The sequence below is a fragment of the Pseudophryne corroboree genome, chromosome 6 (genome assembly GCF_028390025.1).
Source record: "Pseudophryne corroboree isolate aPseCor3 chromosome 6, aPseCor3.hap2, whole genome shotgun sequence".
In the NCBI taxonomy this organism is placed as follows: domain Eukaryota; kingdom Metazoa; phylum Chordata; class Amphibia; order Anura; family Myobatrachidae; genus Pseudophryne; species Pseudophryne corroboree.
In genome coordinates this window covers 485,879,100-485,901,587 of record NC_086449.1, presented here as the reverse complement: position 1 = coordinate 485,901,587, position 22,488 = coordinate 485,879,100, and the positions used below count along the sequence as shown (strand labels likewise).

The window sequence follows — 22,488 nt, the reverse complement described above, 5'->3', positions numbered from 1 at the left end:
GCTGGCAATCATCATCAATGCGTGTTTTGCACAAGGAGTCAAGCACCTGGAAGTGGTAAGTCTGATAGGCAAATACATGTGTTTGTTATGATCTGAATGGGCACTTACTGTACTTGCCAAACCATGCACACCCCCAAAACCAAATAACCAGCTCCATCTCTCTCAGTTCTGTCTCTCTAAGTGTAAGTAGCTAATGGAAGCATAAGATTTTTTTGTGTGCATACATGGTATGAAAATGTGTACTTTATGTAGGAGAAAATGCTTACCATTCTACTCTTCATTAGACCCACAGTAGCAACATGTAAAGTTAGAAAATATAGTGACACTAACCAGACCCAATAACAACAGTTTCTTTGACTGCCTGCCTCCTACTTGCTGTTTTGGTTGCGGCAAAGACATAGTTACATAGTTTGTGAGCTTGAAAAAAGACATCCATCCATTGAGTTCAACCTATTTGTGTTCTCCTACTCTGTATTATTTTCAGGATTAATTTTATCTGTTGATAAAGTTGGCCATTGTGTTGTATTCCCTCATTTTATTATAACCATGGTACATGATCTATCCACCATAACCCTGTATATCCTTATCCAATAAGAATTTATCTAGGCCATTCTTAAAAGTATAGATCGAGTCTGCCATTACTACTTTCTCAGGCAGGGAATTCCAAACTTGTATTGTTCTTACTGTGAAAAAACCTTTCCGCTTCTGTGTGTGGCATCTCATCTACTCTAACCTAAGTGGGTGTCCACATATTTTCTGTGTTGGTCTTAACAAAAACAGGTCCCCCGCAAGCTCGGTGTATTGTCCCCATAAATATTTATATATGTTGATCATGTCCCCTCTTAATTTCCTCTTTTCTAGTGTGAACATGTCAAGCCTTGCAAGTCTTTCCTGGTATTCCAGCGTCTACATCCCCTTAATTAGTTTGGTCGCCCCCCTCTGAACCTTTTCTAGTTCCAGGATATCCTTTTTGTAGTAGGGTGCCCAAAATTGTGCGCAGTATTCCATATGGGCACCTCACTAGGGATTTATATAGTGGGAGTATAACACTCTCATCCCTTGCATCAATATCCCTCTTTATGCATGCTAGTACCTTGTTTGCCTTTTTTGCTGCTATCCTACATTGGGTGCTGCTGCTAAGTTTGTTATCTGTATGAACACCTAAATCTTTTTCCAGTACGGAGTACCCTAAAATCACCCCATTAAATATTTAGGTGTAATATTTGTTCTTGCTACCAAGGTGCATTACCTTACACTTGTCTGTATTAAACCTCATACTTCATTTTGCTGCCCATGATTCCAGTTTAAATAGATTGTTCTGGAGAGACTCAGCATCTCCCTCTGAATTTATAACCTTACATAGTTTGGTATCGTCTGCAAAAATTTACACCATGCTCTCTAGACCTTCCGCTAGATCATTAATGAAAATGATAATGATAATAGCGGTTTGAGAACAGACCCTTGTAGCACACCACTTAGAACTTCAGTCCAATTTGTAAAAGTTCCATTTATCACAACTCGCTGCTCCCTATTATCTAGCCAGTTATTAACCCAAGTTCCTATTGTGCTCCCTAGCCCTAGTTCATGTAACTTATAGATAAGTCTCATGTGTGAAACTGTGTTGAAAGCTTTAGCAAAGTCTAAAATTATTACATCCACCGTTACCCTGATCAAGGTCCACACTGTTTTATAAAAGTCTAGTAAGTTTGTTTGACATGATCTATCCTTCACAAATCCGTGTTGGTTCCTAATAATAATCTTTTTGGCTTCGAGGATCTTCTGTACACTATCCCTCAGAATGCTTTCTAGAACTTTCCCCACTATAGATGTAAGACTAACTGGTCTATAATTGCCTGGTTCAGCTTTACTTACCTTTTTGAAGATTGGCACTACTTCCACTATACGCCAGTCTTTAGGAACCATGCCTGATGTAAGTGAATCATTAAAGATTAAAATAGAGGTCTTGCTAATTCGGAGTGTAGCTCCATGAGAACCCTTGGATGAATACCGTCTGGACCAGGTGACTTATTAATCTTAATTTTTTTCAATTGTTCACAGACTTCCCCCTCACTTAAGTAAGCACTAAGCAGTGGGACATTATCCTTATTGGGGTTGGCTGTTAGTTCATGCATCTGGTCCACTTGTAAATACCAATGAGAAAAACTAGTTTAATGTATCTGCTATGTCATTATCATTTTTTATTAAGTCTCCTAGTTTCTCCTTTAAAGAGCCTATACTCTCCTTCTTTAATCTTTTGCTGTTGATATATTTATAGAATTTTGGGGGGTTTGATTTATCACTAGCTTTTCAGTTTCTACTTTAGCTGTTCTTATTTCTTTTTTGCATATCTTGTTGCAAACCTTATAGTACTCGAATGACTCCGCCTTTCCGTCTGATTTTTATTTTCTGAATGCTCGCCTCTTTCTGCCCATTACTTCCTTAATGTTTTTATTAAGCCACATTGGTTTGGAGTTTTTAGTCCTTTGTTTGCTGCTTGTGGGAATACATTTACGAGTAATCTCATCGAGCAATAATTTTAATGCCTCCCATTTCTCCGTAGTGTTTTTTCCTTGAAACAAAATTTCCCATTCAGTGTCCTTTAAAGCTTCTCTCATCATGTCAAAGTTGGCTTTGCTGAAGTGCAGAGTCCTAGTTGAACCTATATAAAACTGCTTATGAAAATTGATATTGAATGTGACCATATTGTGGTTGCTGTTTCCTATGGCTCCCCTACTATAATATTTGATATCAAATCCCCATTGTTAGTCAATAACAGGTCTAAGATTGCATTGTACCTAGTTGGTTCCTCAATTAGTTGAAGTAAGTAATTATCATTTAGTGTGTTTAAAAACATATTACCCCTAGCAGTATCGCATGAATCCTTTGTCCAATTTATCTTCTTATAGTTAATATCTCCCATCACTATTACGTTGCCTGCCCCTGCCGCTTTATCAATTTGCTTCAGCAATATTCCCTCATCAGATATATTAATGCCAGGGGGCTTGTAGCACAGCCCCATTACTATCTTTTTCTTTACCTTTCCCCCACATGTAATTTCAAACCATAATGTCTCAACAGTTTCCTCATGAATATCTTCCCATACATCAGGTTTTAAAACTGCTTTACGTAAAGACAAACCCCTCTACCCTGTTTGTTTGATCTGTCTCTCCTGAACAGCGTATAACCCTCCATATTAACTGACCAGTCATGAGATTCGTCCCACCAGTTTTCAGTAATGCCTATAATATCGTACTGATTGCTTGTGGCAAGGATTTCTAGTTCCCCCTTTTTACCTGTTAGGCTTCTAGCATTTACATACATACAATTAAGATAAGTATTTCTCCTTGTGCCAGGGACATCATTTTCTGTATGCAGTAACGGTGACCCATAAATGTCACTAGTCAGTGATTTGGCAATACCCTTGGTACCCATATTAGTGGCCGTGCAGTCTGCTCTTTCTCTCCCCCTTCTCCACTCCCATTTGGTTCACTACCACCATCTTTACTGTTCTCACTGCATGACCAGTAGTTTCTAACTAAACCCTTCCCCCAGGCACCTAGTTTCAAATCTCCTTTAACCTTCTAACCATCCTTCCCCCCACCACTACTGTCCCCTCCTCATTCAGGTGCAATCCATCACGACAAAAAAGATGGCGCCTGACTGAGAAGTCTGCCCAGTGTTCCAGGAAAACAAACCCCTCTTTCCTACACCAGTCCCTAAGCCACACATTTACCTCCCTAATCTCCCTCTGCCTCCCTGGGCTAGGGCGTGGCATGGGTAATATTTCAGAGAATATTACCTTAGATGTCCTTGCCTTAAGTTTCTTGCCTAAGTCCCTATAATCTTTCTTAAGGACATCCCACCTACCACTAACTTTGTCACTGGTGCCAACCTGCACAAATACCGCTGGGTCATTCCCAGCCCCTCCCAACAATCTATCTAACCGGTCCACGATGTGCCGCACCCGGGATACAACAGATTGTACGGCGATCATGGTCCCTGTATCAGATTGCCCGATCTGTCTTCCTGATGATAGAATCCCCTACCACCACAATCTGACTAGGTACCTCACTATCTTTTATCCCAACTGCGCCAGAGGGACCACTCCTCTGGTTGCTAGAAGGAACGGTCTCCTCCGACACCTTCATTTCATCACTACCATCCACCGAATCTACGTCGAAATGAGCAAACTTGTTGGGGTTTGGTAGTTCAGATATGTCGTGCCTCAACCTCTTTTTCTTCCTCCTAACTGTGACCCAGCTGGCTACCTGCTCATCCTCATCTACCGGTGACCCCTCCTGCAACTCCTCCACCGTTCTTTCTAAGCCTTGCTCGAGACTGTGAATCTCCCTCAGATGCGTGACAGATTGCTCTAGATCAGTTACTGTACCTGGGCTTCCAGGGCAACCATTCGCATACACCTCGTGCAGATGTATTCAAACTGGGACTGTTGCTCCAGGTGTGCATACATCTTGCACAACATGCACTGAGTGAGATCCTCAATCATGGCCCCTCCCATTTTTTTGATTAAACGCTAACTCCCTGTTACCTTTAACTAAACAATACTACACAATACAGTACTATAGCCTAGCTGTGAATAAAAAACAATAATCACTATAGTACAATAACAGACAGTAATTGGTAATTCAAATCAAGGATAGGGGGAGAGAGAAAAGAAGAAAAACACTTATGTACTATCCAATACACAATAAATTCAAAACAGTAATATAAAGTTAGTAGTCTGATACTTATCTGTGTGGGCCCTCTCCTGCGGCACCCCTGTACCTCCTCCTAACGGTGGGTCTGCTGTCCTGCTCAGTCAGCACCTCCATCTACTACTGTGTCTCCTCCGGCTGCCGGGACCCTGGTCTCGTCCCCTGCGTCGGCTCCCGCTCTATCCCCTCTCCGGCACCATATCCTATCTGCGGGTGCAATCCAGCTTCCAGCACTTCAGGTGTCCTCACCCATGTCTTTGCCCACTCACACATTCTCCAGCAGTCAGTACCACCGTCCTTTGTCTGCTCACACGTTCTCCACCAGTCAGTAACACCGCCCTGCACCTTGCCCGTTGCTCTCCTCCTCCCTGCACTTGCGCCAGCACCCGATTCACACACGACCCTGCTCTTTCCCGCAACCTTGCTGCTCTGTGCTCCCCAGATCCCGGAACCTGCAATTGCAGCCAGCTCCCTTCCCGCTCCTGACCAGCGCATGCATGCTCCTGTACAGCACGTGCACGCTTGCCCTGTCACTTCCGGTTCCGGTTCTCCGTGCGTATCTGTTCAGCAGCGTGTCAGCGTCTCAGCAGCGTATGTCTCAGCCAGATGTATCAGCCAGATTATTAACACTAATTTTATGAGAAAACCAAAGTTTCCATTGTTTAGACACAATGGTGAGTATATAAACTCAAAATATAGAGAGATCAGTTGACTTGGTAAAGTGGACATACAGTACAAGGAACGAAGTACAGCCATCTGGATTCAATTACTGTAGAGCTATTCTGTTTTAGCAGTGCCAAATGCAGTATCATTATCAGCTGTGTCTTTGGCTTTGTATCATGCATATGTTCTTACATCAATTATAATACAATTTATACATTTTACATGACCAAGAGGGGCATGTTTTAGGAGTTTCATCATTATTGTTCAGAATAAGCATTAATTCAGTTTTAAACTTTTACTTTTGTAAACAGTGTATCTTGTTTTCGACTACTTACAGTGACTGCAAGAAAGTGGCTTAGCAGCTGTACATAAAGCAAATACATTTTTACCAAAAAAATGTGTTATTTTAACAAATCAAAATTAAATTGCTACCGATATTTTCACTCTGAGTAATTCCTTTGTATTACCCCCAGCTGTGAACACTGCTTCTGTGTATTATATAAATGTAATGTTCACAAATAAATGCACTTCTAAAAGTACAGCTTTTCAGTATTCAATAAACCAAAAAGAAAAACCTCACTCCAAGGTTACAAAAAGTAAAGATACACATAATACTATATCTTATTAATAACATACTGTATAAGCCAATAACAAACATTTCAGAGTTACAGTATGGTCTTTTAGTTGTTTAAGGAATATTTTTTCTACATTCCTTCTATTGAATGACAAATAATGACATGGCCAAAAACAAAATGACCCACTGTTCCATTGTAATTTGGTGCTTGCCAATATAATCCTATTTTCTTTATACATAAGAGACTTGAAAGCGTGTTGCAGCTGTATTAGCCAGTATAAATGATTCTAATATTTTTTGCACCTCACTTGTAGTTGAAAGGCTTTCACAAGAGTAAGTAATGAGCAAAATCCTAAATGATTCGTAGAAATATATGAAGTGTCTAAGTCATTGCTTTCACTGGAAGCAGGAACATGTTTCAGAAATATTCTGAGAAATGGGACATGTGTACTTGAGGAAAATAGCTGTATTTCACCTTGTTACAGCTTATTGAGTACATCTCAAATTGCCCTTTTGAAGGAATATTTTCACATCTGTAACACAAGCTGTATTAGACTTTGTACAATGCATGTCTGCACTGCCAGACAGAATCCTGGACTTACAGTCATTGTGCAATGCTAAAAGAAAAGAGAAATGTTCAATAATAGACATCTTTGCTATTATATAAACATGGGTGCGGCAGATATAATTACATAAGATATGAATACAATTTTTGTCTCCAGTTCATAAACAAGATGTCACTAGACTGCAGGGCCACATAGAAGTGTTTTATGCTATAAACACAGCTTGGGGTTACAAGCCTAGATTACTTCTTCAGAGAAAGGACTCTGTATATCAGAAATTAATAATATTGTCTTTTCATTGTCAGTGGCTGTGACAACATGTATTTCTTTAAACTTCCCTATGGGAGAAATTATTATTATTATTAAAGTAACTGTGGCAATGGGGGTCATTCCGAGTTGTTCGCTCGTTGCCGATTTTTGCAACGGAGCGATTAAGGCAAAAATGCGCATGCGCATGGTTCGCAGTGCATATGCGGTTAGTATTTTAGCTCAAAACTTAGTAGATTTACTCACATCCGAACGAAGATTTTTCATCGTTGAAGTGATCAGATTGTGATTGACAGGAAGTGGGTGTTTCTGGGAGGAAACTGGGCGTTTTCTGGGAGTGTTCGGAAAAACGCAGGCGTGTCAGGGAAAAATGCGGGAGTGTCTGGAGAAACGGGGGAGTGGCTGGGCATGTGTGTGACGTCAAACCAGGAACGAAACTGACTGAACTGATCGCTATTTGTGAGTAGGTCTGGAGCTACTCAGAAACTGCTAAGAAATTTCTATTCGCAATTCTGCTAATCTTTCGTTCGCTATTCTGCTAAACTAAGATACACTCCCAGAGGGCGGCGGCTTAGCATGTGCAATGCTGCTAAAAGCAGCTAGCGAGCGAACAACTCGGAATCACCCCCATTATGCGTATTAAAAAATAAAGGAGGCACATATTTTTTTTAATATTTTTGAAGGGGACGCATATACAGGTTGAGTCTCCCTTATCCAAAATGCTTGGGACCGGAGGTATTTTGGATATCGGATTTTTCCGTATTTTGGAATAATTGCATACCATAATGACATATCATGGCGATGGGACCTAAATATAAGCACAGAAGGCATTTATGTTTCATATACACCTTATACACACAGCCTGAAGGTCATTTTTGCCAATATTTTTAATAACTTTGTGCATTAAACAAAGTGTGTGTACATTCACACAATTCATTTATGTTTCATATACACCTTATACACACAGCCTGAAGGTCATTTAATACAATATTTTTAATAACTTTGTGTATTAAACAAAGTTTGTATACATTGAGCCATCAGAAAACAAAGGTTTCACTATCAAAGTCTCACTCAAAAAAGTCCGTATTTCGGAATATTCCGTATTTCGGAATATTTGGATATGGGATACTCAACCTGTATTTAAAAACTAAAGGGGTACATATTATTCGCAAAAGAGTCAAAGATAATATTCTTCCAAGACAGTACAGATTATTATTGACCAAAGAGTGCACAGATTATTATTATTTTACTTAAAGGGCACATATTATTATTATTATTATTATTATTATTATTATTATTATTATTATTATTATTATTATAATTCTAATCTGAGGGCACAAATTATTATTATTATTATTTTTAAGTTTTGTTATTATATGGTGGTACTGGGATGCTTTCTATACAGCAAGGCAGTAACTACAGTAGGATGTCATCTTTACTATATGGCGAACACTGGGATGGTATCTCTACTGTTTGGAATTGAAGTGGTTGCTCTCTATACTATATAGCAGTACTAGAATGCAGTCTCTATTGTTTTACGGTAACATGATGAACTACTGGCATACTATGAACTCAGGGTGAGTCGGAAGAAGGGGCCCAAAGCATATTTTTGCACATGTGCCCACCACTCACAATTTCTGTCACCCAAGGTGATCTAGTGACGGAAAGCTATGGAAGCCTTGGCAGCTATAAGGATACACTACTGTATGCTCTAAAATATACCTATAATGTGTCAGTACAGCAGGTGGGTAACTTGCCAGTGGAAGGGGATAATGTCAAAAAAATAGACAAATCCTGTGAAATAAGATATTCAACCTTCTTCTAAAAGATATGCCAAATATCTCCCCATCACCAACAACTTTTCCAGCAAAGCCTCAACTGAGCGGTCCAGATTTTAAAGGATGGATGATACATTTGGACATTTTAAACCACTGATAAACAATTTTCTTCACACATCCGACTCTAAAACGTCCCCCAAATCCTACTCCAACGCCAACTGCACTGGGAGCTTCTCAGGGATTGTCTTGAGAGCCAATTATACCAAACTGTAATGCCACCTTCATGAGAAATGGATCTAAGTCATTAAAACGAATACTGAAGAAAGGTCTGGAGTTTGGCAAAAGTAAATACAGGGGGGTATATTTACTAACATTCGTAATTTTCGGAAAAAGGTCAAAGTTCAATCACGAATGACATCGAAAGTGTAAAACTGCAACTTTTTGAATTTATTACGCCTAATTTACTAAGCTGTCGTATTCGGATTTTTCATTTGTTCCGATGTCGATGTCATTCGTGTTTTTTTCCCATTTTTTACGGCAGTGATTAGCAAAACACTGCCGACTTTATCACAATGAATCTCGGCCGGATCTGTGTGATCCGTGCTGGGTTTCATTTTAAAAAAAAAAAAATAAACACTGTAAAACGGAGAAAAAAAATGCGTGGGGTCCCCCCTCCTAAGCATAACCAGCCTCGGGCTCTTTGAGCCGACCCTGGTTGCAGAAATATGGGGGGGAAAATGACAGGGGTTCCCCCATATTTAAGCAACCAGCATCGGGCTCTGCGCCTGGTCCTGGTTCCAAAAATACGGGGGACAAAAAGAGTAGGGGTCCCCCGTATTTCTAAAACCAGCACCGGGCTCCACTAGCTGGACAGATAATGCCACAGCCGGGGGTCACTTTATATAGTGCCCTGCGGCCGTGGCATCAAAAATCCAACTAGTCACCCCTGGCCGGGGTACCCTGGGGGAGTGGGGACCCCTTCAATCAAGGGGTCCCCCCCCCAGCCACCCAAGGGCCAGGGGTGAAGCCCGAGGCTGTCCCCCCCCCATCCAATTGGCTGCGGATGGGGGGCTGATAGCCTTTTGTGAAAATGAAAAGATATTGTTTTTAGTAGCAGTACTACAAGGCCCAGCAAGCCTCCCCTGCATGCTGGTACTTGGAGAACCACAAGTATCAGCATGCGGCGGAAAAACGGGCCCGCTGGTACCTGTAGTACTACTACTAAAAAAATACCCAAAAAAAGACAATACACACACACCTTGAAAGTAAAGTTTTATTACATGCATCCACACAAACATACATACATACTTACCTTATGTTCACACGAGGGTCGGTCCTCTTCTCCAGTAGAATCCATGGGGTACCTGTTGAATAAATTCTACTCACCAGATCCAGGGTACCAGGCTCCTCGGATAATCCTTTTGTAATCCACGTACTTGATTAAAAAAAAAAACGGAGAGCCGAGCCACGCACTGAAAGGGGACCCATGTTTTCACATGGGCCCCCTTTCCCCGAATGCCAGAAACCCACTCTGACTGATGTCTAAGTGGGTTTCTTCAGCCAATCAGGGAGCGCCACGTTGTAGCACCCTCCTGATCGGCTGTGTGCTCCTGTACTGTCTGACAGGCGGCACACGGCAGTGTTACAATGTAGCGCCTATGCGCTCCATTGTAACCAATGGTGGGAACTTTGTGGTCAGCGGTGAGGTCACTTTCGGTCAACCGCTGACTACAAAGCTCCCACCATTGGTTACAATGGAGCGCATAGGCGCTACATTGTAACACTGCCGTGTGCCGCCTGTCAGACAGTACAGGAGCACAAAGCCGATCAGGAGGGTGCTACAACGTGGCGCTCCCTGATTGGCTGAAGAAACCCACTTAGACATCAGTCAGAGTGGGTTTCTGGCATTCGGGGAAAGGGGGCCCATGTGAATACATGGGTCCCCTTTCAGTGCGTGGCTCGGCTCTCCGTTTTTTTTTTTTTAATCAAGTACGTGGATTACAAAAGGATTATCCGAGGAACCTGGTACCCTGGATCTGGTGAGTAGAATTTATTCAACAGGTACCCCATGGATTCTACTGGAGAAGAGGACCGACCCTCGTGTGAACATAAGGTAAGTATGTATGTATGTTTGTGTGGATGCATGTAATAAAACTTTACTTTCAAGGTGTGTGTGTATTGTCTTTTTTTGGGTATTTTTTTAGTAGTAGTACTACAGGTACCAGCGGGCCCGTTTTTCCGCCGCATGCTGGTACTTGTGGTTCTCCAAGTACCAGCATGCGGGGGAGGCTTGCTGGGCCTTGTAGTACTGCTACTAAAAACAATATCTTTTCATTTTCACAAAAGGCTATCAGCCCCCCATCCGCAGCCAATTGGATGGGGGGGACAGCCTCGGGCTTCACCCCTGGCCCTTGGGTGGCTGGGGGGGGACCCCTTGATTGAAGGGGTCCCCACTCCCCCAGGGTACCCCGGCCAGGGGTGACTAGTTGGATTTTTTATGCCACGGCCGCAGGGCACTATATAAAAGTGACCCCCGGCTGTGGCATTATCTGTCCAGCTAGTGGAGCCCGGTGCTGGTTTTAAAAATACGGGGGACCCCTACTCTTTTTGTCCCCCGTATTTTTGGAACCAGGACCAGGCGCAGAGCCCGATGCTGGTTGCTTAAATATGGGGGAACCCCTGTCAATTTTTTCACCATATTTCTGCAACCAGGATCGGCTCAAAGAGCCCGAGGCTGGTTATGCTTAGGAGGGGGGACCCCACGCAATTTTTTTAAGAAAATAACCACTTTCCCACCCCTTCCCACTGATATACATGCACGGATCCCTGCATGCCTATACAATCACGGATTAAAAAAGCAGGTCTGTTTTTTTTTAGCACTTTTTTACGAGTTGTAATTTGTCACGGCAGTGTTTGTTTTTTTTTTGCTTTGCACTTCTTAGTAAATTACCGAGATTCATACTTAAACAGCCGCGTTTTGACCGATGGTGTATTCATTCGTATTTTTTTTGTTGGACTTCCAAAAAATTACGAATGCCCTCATCACTGCCGTGATTATTGCTTAGTAAATTACAGAGATGACACTTTGATGAAAAAACGGCATCTCGGTCAAAATCGGGACCTTAGTAAATATACCCCAGTGTCTAATCTGAAGATATTTACAAAATTCCCCCGACTGCAAATTATACAGCTCTTGTATATGAGTAATAGACCATAAACACTCAGCATTGGACAATTAATGTGAGTCCCTGCTGAAGCCATGTAAACATGCAAATTAGGAATAAAATGAGCAAGGAGGAAACAACCTATGGGTAGGGGAAAAGGTCCCAATATCTCAGAAACTTTATTCTGCATCTTAAAGGTAGTTCACATAGACTTAGCTACAGTCCATCATGGCAGACAAAATGAACAGAGCAACCGTAACAAGTCCTGTTAAGCCAAAACCAACAGATTCAAGTTGTCCCCAAGGTTTGGGCACACCAAAAGAAAACCAATCACAGATCTGATTTATAATGGAAGCTAGATGATAGAACTCAAGATTCGAAACTGCCAATTCACCAGTATTTTTATTTAGCATAAAAGATTTCCTGCCCAAATAAGCTATCCTCTTATGCCATAAGTAAGCTTTGAACACTGAGTAAAACGTAAATGAAGTCCCAGTAAGCAGTCTTGGGATAGAATGGAAAAGATAAAGCAATTTAAGGAGAAACATAGGGGTAATTCAGATCTGATCATAGCAGCACATTTGTTAGCAGGTGGACAAAACCATGTGCACTGCAGGTGGGGCAGATATAACATTTGCAGAGAGAGTTAGATTTGGGTGGGTTATTTTGTTTCTGTGCAGGGTAAATACTGGCTGCTTTATCTTCACACTGCTATTTAGATTTCAGTTTGAACACACCCCACCCAAATCTAACTCTCTCTGCACATATTATATCTGCCCCCCTGCAGTGCACATGGTTTTGCCCAACTGCTAACAAATTTGCTGCTACAATCAGGTCTGAATTACCCCCATAATTTTAACAGCAGCAATTTTGACAATTCATAAGATATCATACTGCATCCAACCCTTAGTAAGAAAAAAAATCTCTACTTTACACAGTAAAGAGGCATAGTTAGCAGAAATTAAATATTTCTTGTGTGCAGTTTACTGAATACCTATGTAAGTAAAGGAGGACCTCTACCAAGAATACAGTAATCATATAAAGTGTGCAGGGCTAACAAAGTGGATGAGTGCAAATTAATAGGAAGAACCTAATTTTTTGAAGTATTTAACTTATATTATGAGGCTTTCTAGTAGGCATCAAATATTGTATAGAGTGTATAAAGGGAAAAGAGGACTCTTACCCCTGTAACATGTCATTTGCAATTTTACAAATTTTGTGTTTTGAATTGTGGAAAATTACTCTAGATACAGAGTTGGAAATGCATATGTTTATGGGTTCAGTCACTAAGACAATTATAAGGGGCAAGAGAGGGTTTCTAGTAGTATTACTAACAGGGAATGCAGAGGAAAGGAAGCAAGTGCCAGTACTGCCTCCAAAAATCATTGATTTTGGCAAGACATATTCCACACTACTGATTTAAGGGAATATGAGCCTTGTGCTAATGAGCGGTGTCTTGGCTCCTGGCCAGCTCACTGGGCATGCACGAGACCTCACTACTATCGCCGCCCATAGCCGGCAGCCGCCACAGCCAGGGACAGAGTTGTACCTGCTGTGGTGGTGGGGTAATGACAACTGCAGCTGTCACAATCAATAGTTGCAGTTAACAGAATGGCCAGACCTTCATATATTAGGTGGCACACATTGGCGAGCTCTTTCAAAGATAGCAGCATCTATAATGACATGTGCCCAAGGCCATTTCTGGACAATTTGACTCCCAGTGCGAACACTAAATAAATGCTCCCCCACATATACATTTAAAAAAAATTACATTTGCATGCACCACAGGTGCACGTGCCCCCAAAAGGGAGTGTGGTCTCACTGCAATGGGTGTGGCTTACAGGAAAAGGCTACTTTTCACCAACACAGTGTCCCATATATCATATTATACTTCACACAGTAATGCCCCTTACGCCATATTAAGCCACCACAGTAATGTCCCTGACACCATATTATGCCCCACAGAGTAATGCTCCTGTCACCATAATTAGCATCTACAGTTATGCCCTTGTCACCCTATTAGTCTCCTGACAGCATGTTATGCAAATGCAAGCCCATGTCACCATATTATGCCCCTACTGTTCGCACCTACCCCCAATTTAAAATATTGAAAATTACCTTCTCAAAATGGCCAATAGTATCCTTAATAACTGTCTTCTATGAGGTGGTGGCCATTTTGGGAGGCCCTGCCCTAGACATGGCACTGCATATGCCACACATCTCCACAGTAATACACAGGGGAGAAGCGGTATCAGTGCACATACTGTAACGTGTGCTGTTATCACTTCTCTCCTATAATGTGGCATAATACATCTATCCCATAGACCCCTAAGCCTTGGAGAGTGATAAAGTGGGTGGAGATAAATGACCACCCAATCAGCTCCTAACTGCCATGTCACAGGCTGTATTTGAAAAATGACAGTTAGGAGCTGGTTGGTTGGCATTTTGACCCAGATTTATCAAGCCTTGGTAGTGATAAATTGCACAGTGATAAAGTACCAGCCAATGAGCTCCTAATTGTCCTTTTTGAAACACTGCCTGCAACATAACAGTTAGCAGCTGATTGGTTGGTACTTTATCACCATGCAATTTATCACTATCCAAGGCTTGATAAATCTGGGCCTATATCTCGGTCCACTTTATCTTTCTCTAAGCCTTAGTACATAGGTTCCTTTATCACTCTACTTTATTTCTCTCCAAGGTTTGGTACATTTTGCCCTCACCCTGTGTTCCAATGAAGAAGGAGGGGGTCATGATCAGTCTATGAAAAAGGCAAAATAGCAGCCAATGTAAACTGCTGGAGTGTCTATTTAACTGAAAGGGCCAAGTGAATTCTTGAGTACTTATTGATGTGCAAAAACATCAAACAGGTCATAGCCAAATAATGATTGGCTAAATAAACAAAAGGGGTTGGGTGGTAGGGGGGTGGCTGAAGGGGTAATAAACAGTTGCGGCTATCCATTATGCTTTTTAACCTTTCTTTGTACATTAATGTACTATATTTTTTTGTAAAGCAAGTCTTAAAATAAGAGGACACACTGAACAAGTCAATTTGTCTTTATATGCATTACTGTCTTTCCTAGAGGAGAGCCTCTTCAAAATATTTTTTTCTTTATTTATAGAAACCACCACCTCTCCAAGACCACTTAAAGCCCTGATGCTGGCACAATGCTAGTTTCTGTCTCAAGGCACTGTGCTAGTTTCCAGTGCTACATACGCTAGTTGGTGATCTAACAAATAGATATATAATTTTGTTTATTCTAAATTATATTACAATCTAATGAATTTAATGTACAGCGCATTGGGGGAATAATGATTCAACATGATAACATTGCACTTGAGTTTCAATTAAACTCTTTGTAAGGGCATAAGATTAATCTGCTCAGAAAAGCATTGAATCTTGCAGACTGGAAATGTGTACTCTGACATAAAAGCAGAGGTGGAATGGAAATATTGAATATGTGTATGTACATTCTTCTGTGATATCAAGAGGGAATTGTTGTAAACTTGTATGCTGCTCCCTGGCAAAAGGGAAGGGCCCTTTTGAAGACTTTATTTTGGCAAATAAACATCATTACCTCAAGATGATTGCTTTCATTTTGTGACTAACTGGAATGTGCTAAACGCAGTCCCATTCTCCACCTGTTCTAGGGTAAGCCCAGCCTCTCCAAGCTCCGCTCTCTGCCTAGCTACCGTGCAGGCCTGGTTCAGGTCAGCAATGAGTGGAGGTAATCCTACACCAGCCAGGAGGTATGGCAGAAGCGTGTTGACACATACACAGTAGCAAGCGGTATTCAGGTGCTGATGGTAGGAGTCTGAGCAGCATGTGGTTCAAGGTGACACGTATTAGGAGCCTGGTAAAAATCATTACTTTATGCTACATAATCATTAAATTAAATATGGTAATAGAAAAGGACTTACCACATCTGTGTATTCCTACTCTTATTTTCTGCCTGTGCTGACCACTGTTTGTGTACCTTGACTCTGCTATTTGAATGCTGTATGGATCAAAATGTTCTTGAGAGCCCAACTCTGCTATTTGCATGCCACCTGGACTGACATCTTCTTGCGAACTCCAACACCGCTATTTGAATTCCGCTTTGACTACTGCCTATAACCACAGCACCACTACCTCTATGTCACTAGGACTGACCTCTGCTTGTCTACTGTACCACTATATTTGGATCACTAATTACCAATACCCACTTTTAGCATCCATCATACTCCTTTGAATTACTCATGCTGTGGCTCTGCCATTGCTGCTCTCTACTGTTGGTCTGTGCCCACTGGCTGTCTATACTACAGCAGTCTGCTGTCATCATCTGGTGCAATGTAGTGGTATTTAAAGGTTAGTCATTAGTACTACATAGCTTCTTGCTTATAGTGAAATGCAGTATTACCACTGTGCTACAACCACCATCTTTTGACATACTTTCTCTATACTGCCAAAAATTATTTCTAGTCACACTGAGGCACTACAGCCTGTATACTCAAAGACTTTGGGGTATATTTACAAAGATTCGTGTTTTTGCCATTTTTAAGGGTGTTTGAACTCGAATGGTATCGGGTGCATTTTACTGCAACTTTTTGAATCCTGATACGATCATTCACTAAGCTGCCGATTTTTCCAAATTCGTATTTTCCGATGTCGATGTGATTCGTAATGTCAGGCAGTGTTTTACGGGAGTGATGAGTAAAACACTGCCTGACAAAACACAAGGAATCCCGGCCGGATCTGTGAGATCCGTGCAGGGCTTCATTGTGTACATTAAAAAGGTTTTTTAATTGTTTTTAAATCTGAAAAAAATTGCGTGGGGTCCCCCCTCCTAAGCATAACCAGCCTCGGGCTCTTTGAGCCGGTCTTGGTTGAAAAAATATGGGGGGAAAAATGACAGGGGTTCCCCCATATTTGATCAACCAGCACCGGGCTCTGCGCCTGGTCCTGGTGCCAAAAATACGGGGGACAAAAAGCGTAGGGTTCCCCCATATTTTAGGAACCAGCACCGGGCTCCACTAGTCAGAGAGATAATGCCACAGCCGGGGGACACTTTTATATAGGTCCCTGTGGCCATGGCATTAAATCACTAACTAGTCACCCCTGGCTGGGGTACCCTGGAGGAGTGGGGACCCCTTAAATCATGGGGTCCCCCCCTCCAGCCACCCAAGGGCCAGGGGTGAAGCCCGAGGCTGTCCCCCCCATTCTAGGGCTGCGGATGGGGGGCTGATAGCCATGTATAAAAATAAGAATATTGTTTTTTGTAGCAGTACTACAAATCCCAGCAAGCCTCCCCCCGCAAGATGGTACTTGCAGAACCACGAGTACCAGCATGTGGTGGAAAAAGGGGCCCGCTGGTACCTGTAGTACTACAAAAAAAAAATACCCAAATATTTGCCTTTGTTTCTTGTTGGCACATCATCACACCTTGGAGGGGTGCCTTCAGGTTTGTCTTTCTAGTTTATAATATTCTATTCTAACAACCACCTATTAGTTAGAGCTACAGACAGCTCTGAAGAGGGAAACATTATATTTGATGGAATTTATTTATTCCATTTTGAGGTTCTGGAAGGTTTAAGTGGTGACAGTCACACAAGTGTTTTAGTTTTATAATCCTCCTTAATGCAATTAGACGTTTCACGGAGAATTGAATCGATTGCTTTAGCAATAGTCTGATGTACTCCAAACCTTTCACTCACCATCCACTTTTCCACTAATGTTAGAAGAAAAGTGATGCTACATCTTTGGTTCTTAAGCATTCATCGTACAAACTGATTTTTTTTCCTTGACATTTTTTTATTTTATTTAATTTCAACAAGTGTGGATGGGAGTTTATTTAATTTGAACGAATGAACAATGTTTAAAAACAGTTCGTATTTATTTCACCTCTTTTTGCTTACAGGGGTCTCAACTCTTGGCACTATTGTGCACTATTATACTCTTGACCTCATAGAATTGAAGTGTTCACTTTTTATTGCACTTCTTTCGACACTCCTAGCCCTTTCAATTCTGTCAGTTTGAAGCACAAGGCTGACTTGATAGCCTTTAATGAGGAAAGTAAGAAAAATAATTATATTAACACTGATTTATTAGCTTTAAGGTGACATTTCTAGTCCAATACCTAAAAATATGAACCATATAAATGAGTTTCTAAAATCATTATTCACATTAGAAGTACTGTACTTCTAAAAAAGAAAAAAAAACTTGAAAATGAGTTCATGAAATTATATAACTTATATAACTAACAACATTCCTTTTTACAGCTGCAGTACTGTACCTATCCTGAATGAATAAACTGATGATGAAAACACCTTAACATCAGTTATATACCTAAGCATGGCTTACCACAATGGGGAGATAAATAGCAGAAATTAAACAAGTACGCTATTGTGTACATGGTTACATAGGTCATGTACAGTATGTTTTTATATAATGTATTTTAGGGATGCAATTAATATACCGGTTGTCAGGATCCCTGCATTCAGGAGACTGACGCTGGAATCCTTACAGCCAGAGAAATACCAACACCCAGAATCTTGACTATTGCTGGGTATTCCCACTCAGTTGGTGGGTCCACGCCACCAACCGAGTGGGAATAAAACCTGTGGCGAGTGAAGCAAGCCAACGAGCCTGAAGCACGGCGATTATGGCAAGCCCGAGAGGGGACTCGCTGCCTCACTGTTGGGATTCCAACAGAGGGGATGCTGCTGTCGGTATACTGACAGTCGGCATCCCGTCTGCCGGTAAATCATATGTGTTCCGTATTTTATGTACCATATTTAAGCCATAACATGAATGAATTGTATACTGTTGAGCTAAAAATGTTGTTTATTAAATACGTAAATCCTTTTACTGTAAATGTTTTCATTCACCCCACATGTGATAACAATAGATTTGTGTTGTATTGACACTGTTTTTCATTTTCATTATTTTCCCCATGCAATAAAATACGGTATATGCAGAACTGATGGTGACATGACTCCTTTCTAATACAATGTTATAATAAGACTCTTATGCTAAAAGCATATTAAATGATCTCTATTATACTATATTGGTATTTGTAAAAAGCTTGAGCAATGCAGGGAAAGGTGTAAATATCAGAATCCATTACACTGTCAATAACAACATATAACTCACACTAACATAAATAAACGGTCTACTTGGAGCAATTTAGTATCATAAAGTAATAAATCCTATTTGATGGCTGTCTTTTTAAAAAGAACACATATAGCTCTAGAATGTGACTAAGTTATCGTCCTTAACAGCACAAGAATAAAAATAAACTGAGCATATTAGCCTGGGGTTCTTGCTAGCAAGCAATGAAAAAAGCATTATGATATTTCAAAGAAATTAAAACGAGCTGCTATAAAAGAGAAACCTTAAGGAAAACACCATACAAAGCATCAACAAACTGTGGATTTTAACAGGATTATTGCTCCTGGACATGAAACAACAGCAACACATCCACTGAAAGTTGGAAGATGTAAACAAATTTAGTTTTATATCCTCTCAACTGATCCTGCTCCTATTCTGAATATTTAAAAAAGCACTAAAAAACAAATGATAGAAAAATATAAACTCCTTTGAAATAAAATATTCAGATAATTTGAAATAACTTCATTTGATCTGGCATGCTGGCAAAAATGTAGTTGCAAATTATCATTTAACCACAGATTATATATTGCTGAAACTGGCAAAACAGGACATGACAAAATGGACAGCTTCATGGGAGAGCTTCTGTTCGGTATTTCCCACTCGCATTTTGACAAATTTAACAAGCGAGCGATTGATAAATGGATTTAAACTAAGCCTTTTACTCCAGTGAAATCAATGAGTCTAGATTAGTTCAGTCAGATACGTGGGACATATCACACATGACAAATGTCAGCAAGACAAAAAGGATGTAAAACATTTCTTATTCCAACAGCAAAAACAATTATAATAGATCAAAACAATTTGAAATCCTTCTAACAACAAAGGTATTGCATAATGAAACTGAATACATGTGGTAGATTTAGGCTGCAAAACTAATAAGTAATACAAATAATATGAAAGACTTACTGGCCCAAAAGCATTACTGTCAAAACTACGTCCTCGATGGTCACCTTCCACCCACATATGACCACTAGGAATCTTCACATATTGTTTCTTGTAGCCTACTGTTCTGTTTAAGAGGAGTAACATGAAGAAGAATTAGTCTTACCGAATCAAATATGTACAAAAATATATGCATCTTAAATTATTGCATTGGATTTAGAAAGTTGATCGCTCACTGTAATTGCATTCAACAGGGTTAAAGTGTTCCGTTTGATGTATATCAGTCATTTTCAACAAACGTATAACCTGTTGAAATACAGCATATGCGCAATGCATATATACAATGCTCAAACATTCGTATTGTACACCTAGCACATGATAAATGCTGTCGACATCAGTTTTCATTTTAATTTCAGTTCCAGGAAGTTATATCAAAACTCAACCAAACTGGCTCAAAATCACATGCATAGATGTTTAAGGCCAATTGAGCAACACTAATTATAAGCGCAATATGAATCAGAGGCCAAGGACACATTCAAATGACTGGTGTCATGACTGATCCTAAAATGGAATCATAATTTAAACTTAGAGTTATTGTAAACAAAATTATTTCCCGCATAAATATAGCATTATATAATAAAATCTATATGACACATACTGTACATCTTCTAGGAACACAAAAGCAGAATGTTATTACATGTGATTTCATATAACAAAAAGTAACAGTGCTTATTGACTAAAAATAGCACAAGGAAATCTGAATGTATATAAATTAAAACAGAAATAAAAACACAAAATATACTGCATCATTTGCAGCTTGAGAAATACTAGAATTCATTAGTAGAAAACTGGCCAACAAGTGCAGCAAGGTATGGGTCATTAGGTCAACAAGATTTAGGTTGACAGTCTTTAGGTCGACTACTATTGGTCGACATGCATTTGATCAAAAGGTCAACATGGAAAAATGTCGACATGAGTTTTACTTTTTTGTGTTTTCTTCGTAAAGTGACGGGGAACCCCAATTAGTGTACCGTGTTCACTTGCCATGCTTCGGGCAAGGTGCCTCGCTCTTCTAGCGCTGCGCTTGGCACAGGTTACTGTTCCCAATTGTAGTCCACGTGAATCATAAAGTATGAAAAGTTAAAAAAATGCAGAAAATTGTGAAAAACCCATGTCGACCTTTTTCCATACCGACTTAATGACCATGTTGACCTTTTGACCATGTTGACCTAATGCATGTGAACCAATAGTGGTCGACCTAATGACTGTCGATTTAAGTCTTGTCGACCTAATGACCATAAGCCGTGCAGCAACACTCCCAGCTATTATGGGAATGCAGATTTGGAATGGAGAGTTGCAGAAATGACCAAATGACACTACGGGCCTAATTCAGATCTGATCGCTCGCTAGCTATTTTTTGCAGCGCTGCGATCAGATAGTCGCCGCCTATAGGGGAGTGTATGTTAGCTGTGCAAGTATGCGATCGCATATGCAGCCGCCCTGTACAAAAACAGTTTGTGCAGTTTCTGAGTAGGTCTGACCTTACTCAGCTGCTGCGATCACTTCAGCCTGTTCGAGGCACCCGCCCTGCAAACATTTGGACACCCCTGCAGTTTTCCAAACACTCCCAGAAAATGGTTAGTTGCCACCCACAAACGCACTCTTCCTATCAATCTCCATGCGATCGGCTGTGCGAATGGATTCTTCATAAAACCCATCACACAGCAACGATCTGCTTTGTACCCGTGCAACGCGCCTGCGCACTGTAGTGCATACGCATGTGCAGTAGTGCCCTGATCACTGTGCAGCGAAAAAAATGCTAGCGAGCAAACAGATCTGAATTAGGCCCTATAAGCAATGCATGCAGGTGTGAAGGTAAAACGTAATACTTAGTTTGACTAGAGATACTCATATAACTCTTATAGCAGCAGCAGTTTTAAATATTTTTTAATAATATCCTGTTCGAAAAGTATAAAATATAACATACAGCCTGGTTTCGCATTTAGCAAATCAATACTAAATGAAGAAAAAAATGTTTTTGGAAATGGCATGTATAACAGTAAAAAAAAAAAGTGACAAAAATTAGAGTTTTTTATTTATTTTTTAAAGTAACCATAAATATTGCTTCATACCAAAGAGAAGAAAATGCAAAACAAAAGTTTCAACCAACTATAAAGAAAGTATTTGTTGGAGTTTCAAGAAAAAAACTGAATCTTTTTAGATTAGATTTCTCAGTGGCAAATGAGAAAATAGGTTTAAAGAATATGCTAAGTGAGTCCTTTCATGCTGGTGGTTTGTAGGTAACAGTCACTGGATCAAGACCAGCAGCAGAAAATGTAAAGTGGAGAGCACTGTGGAGAAATGTAATCTCTGGAAAAATGTCTTGCTATCCCAATGGCAAAAGCTTTAATTGGGCACACAACCTGACACAGCAAGTGCTCATTAAAATTTAAATGAACTCTCTTGATGATATGTGTGCTATATCATGATTGCTGTTGTAGAGGCCTCATAGGACACAAGGCACAGAAGGTAGCCTTGCATAAAAAGCAAATTAAAGTAATAACATGGTGTACTTTGTAAGAAATACCTTACAAATACATAAAAGCACCATGACACAAAAATACAGACCACCATTTTTCCAGTAGATGTCCTTCAATGCTTAATTATTTGCAACTGAATGCATTTACCTTGTAAAGAATGGTTTATTACTGTTACTTTGTATAACTAAATCT

The 22,488-nt window shown here is 40.4% G+C and overlaps 1 protein-coding gene across 3 annotated transcripts in view; it reads right to left on the bottom strand.

Moving 5' to 3' along the window:
• The window catches only part of IMMP2L (inner mitochondrial membrane peptidase subunit 2), a 1,700,471-nt gene that overhangs the window by 328,826 nt on the left and 1,349,157 nt on the right, over positions 1-22,488 (bottom strand). For 2 of the 3 annotated variants that reach the window (XM_063927288.1, XM_063927287.1), the window contains one exon: positions 19,781-19,883. The exons of the other annotated variant lie outside the window; for it this stretch is intronic. In XM_063927288.1, coding sequence (XP_063783358.1) covers positions 19,781-19,883 — 103 coding nt within the window. The remainder of the gene's footprint in view (positions 1-19,780; positions 19,884-22,488) is intronic. 3 annotated transcript variants of the gene reach the window in all.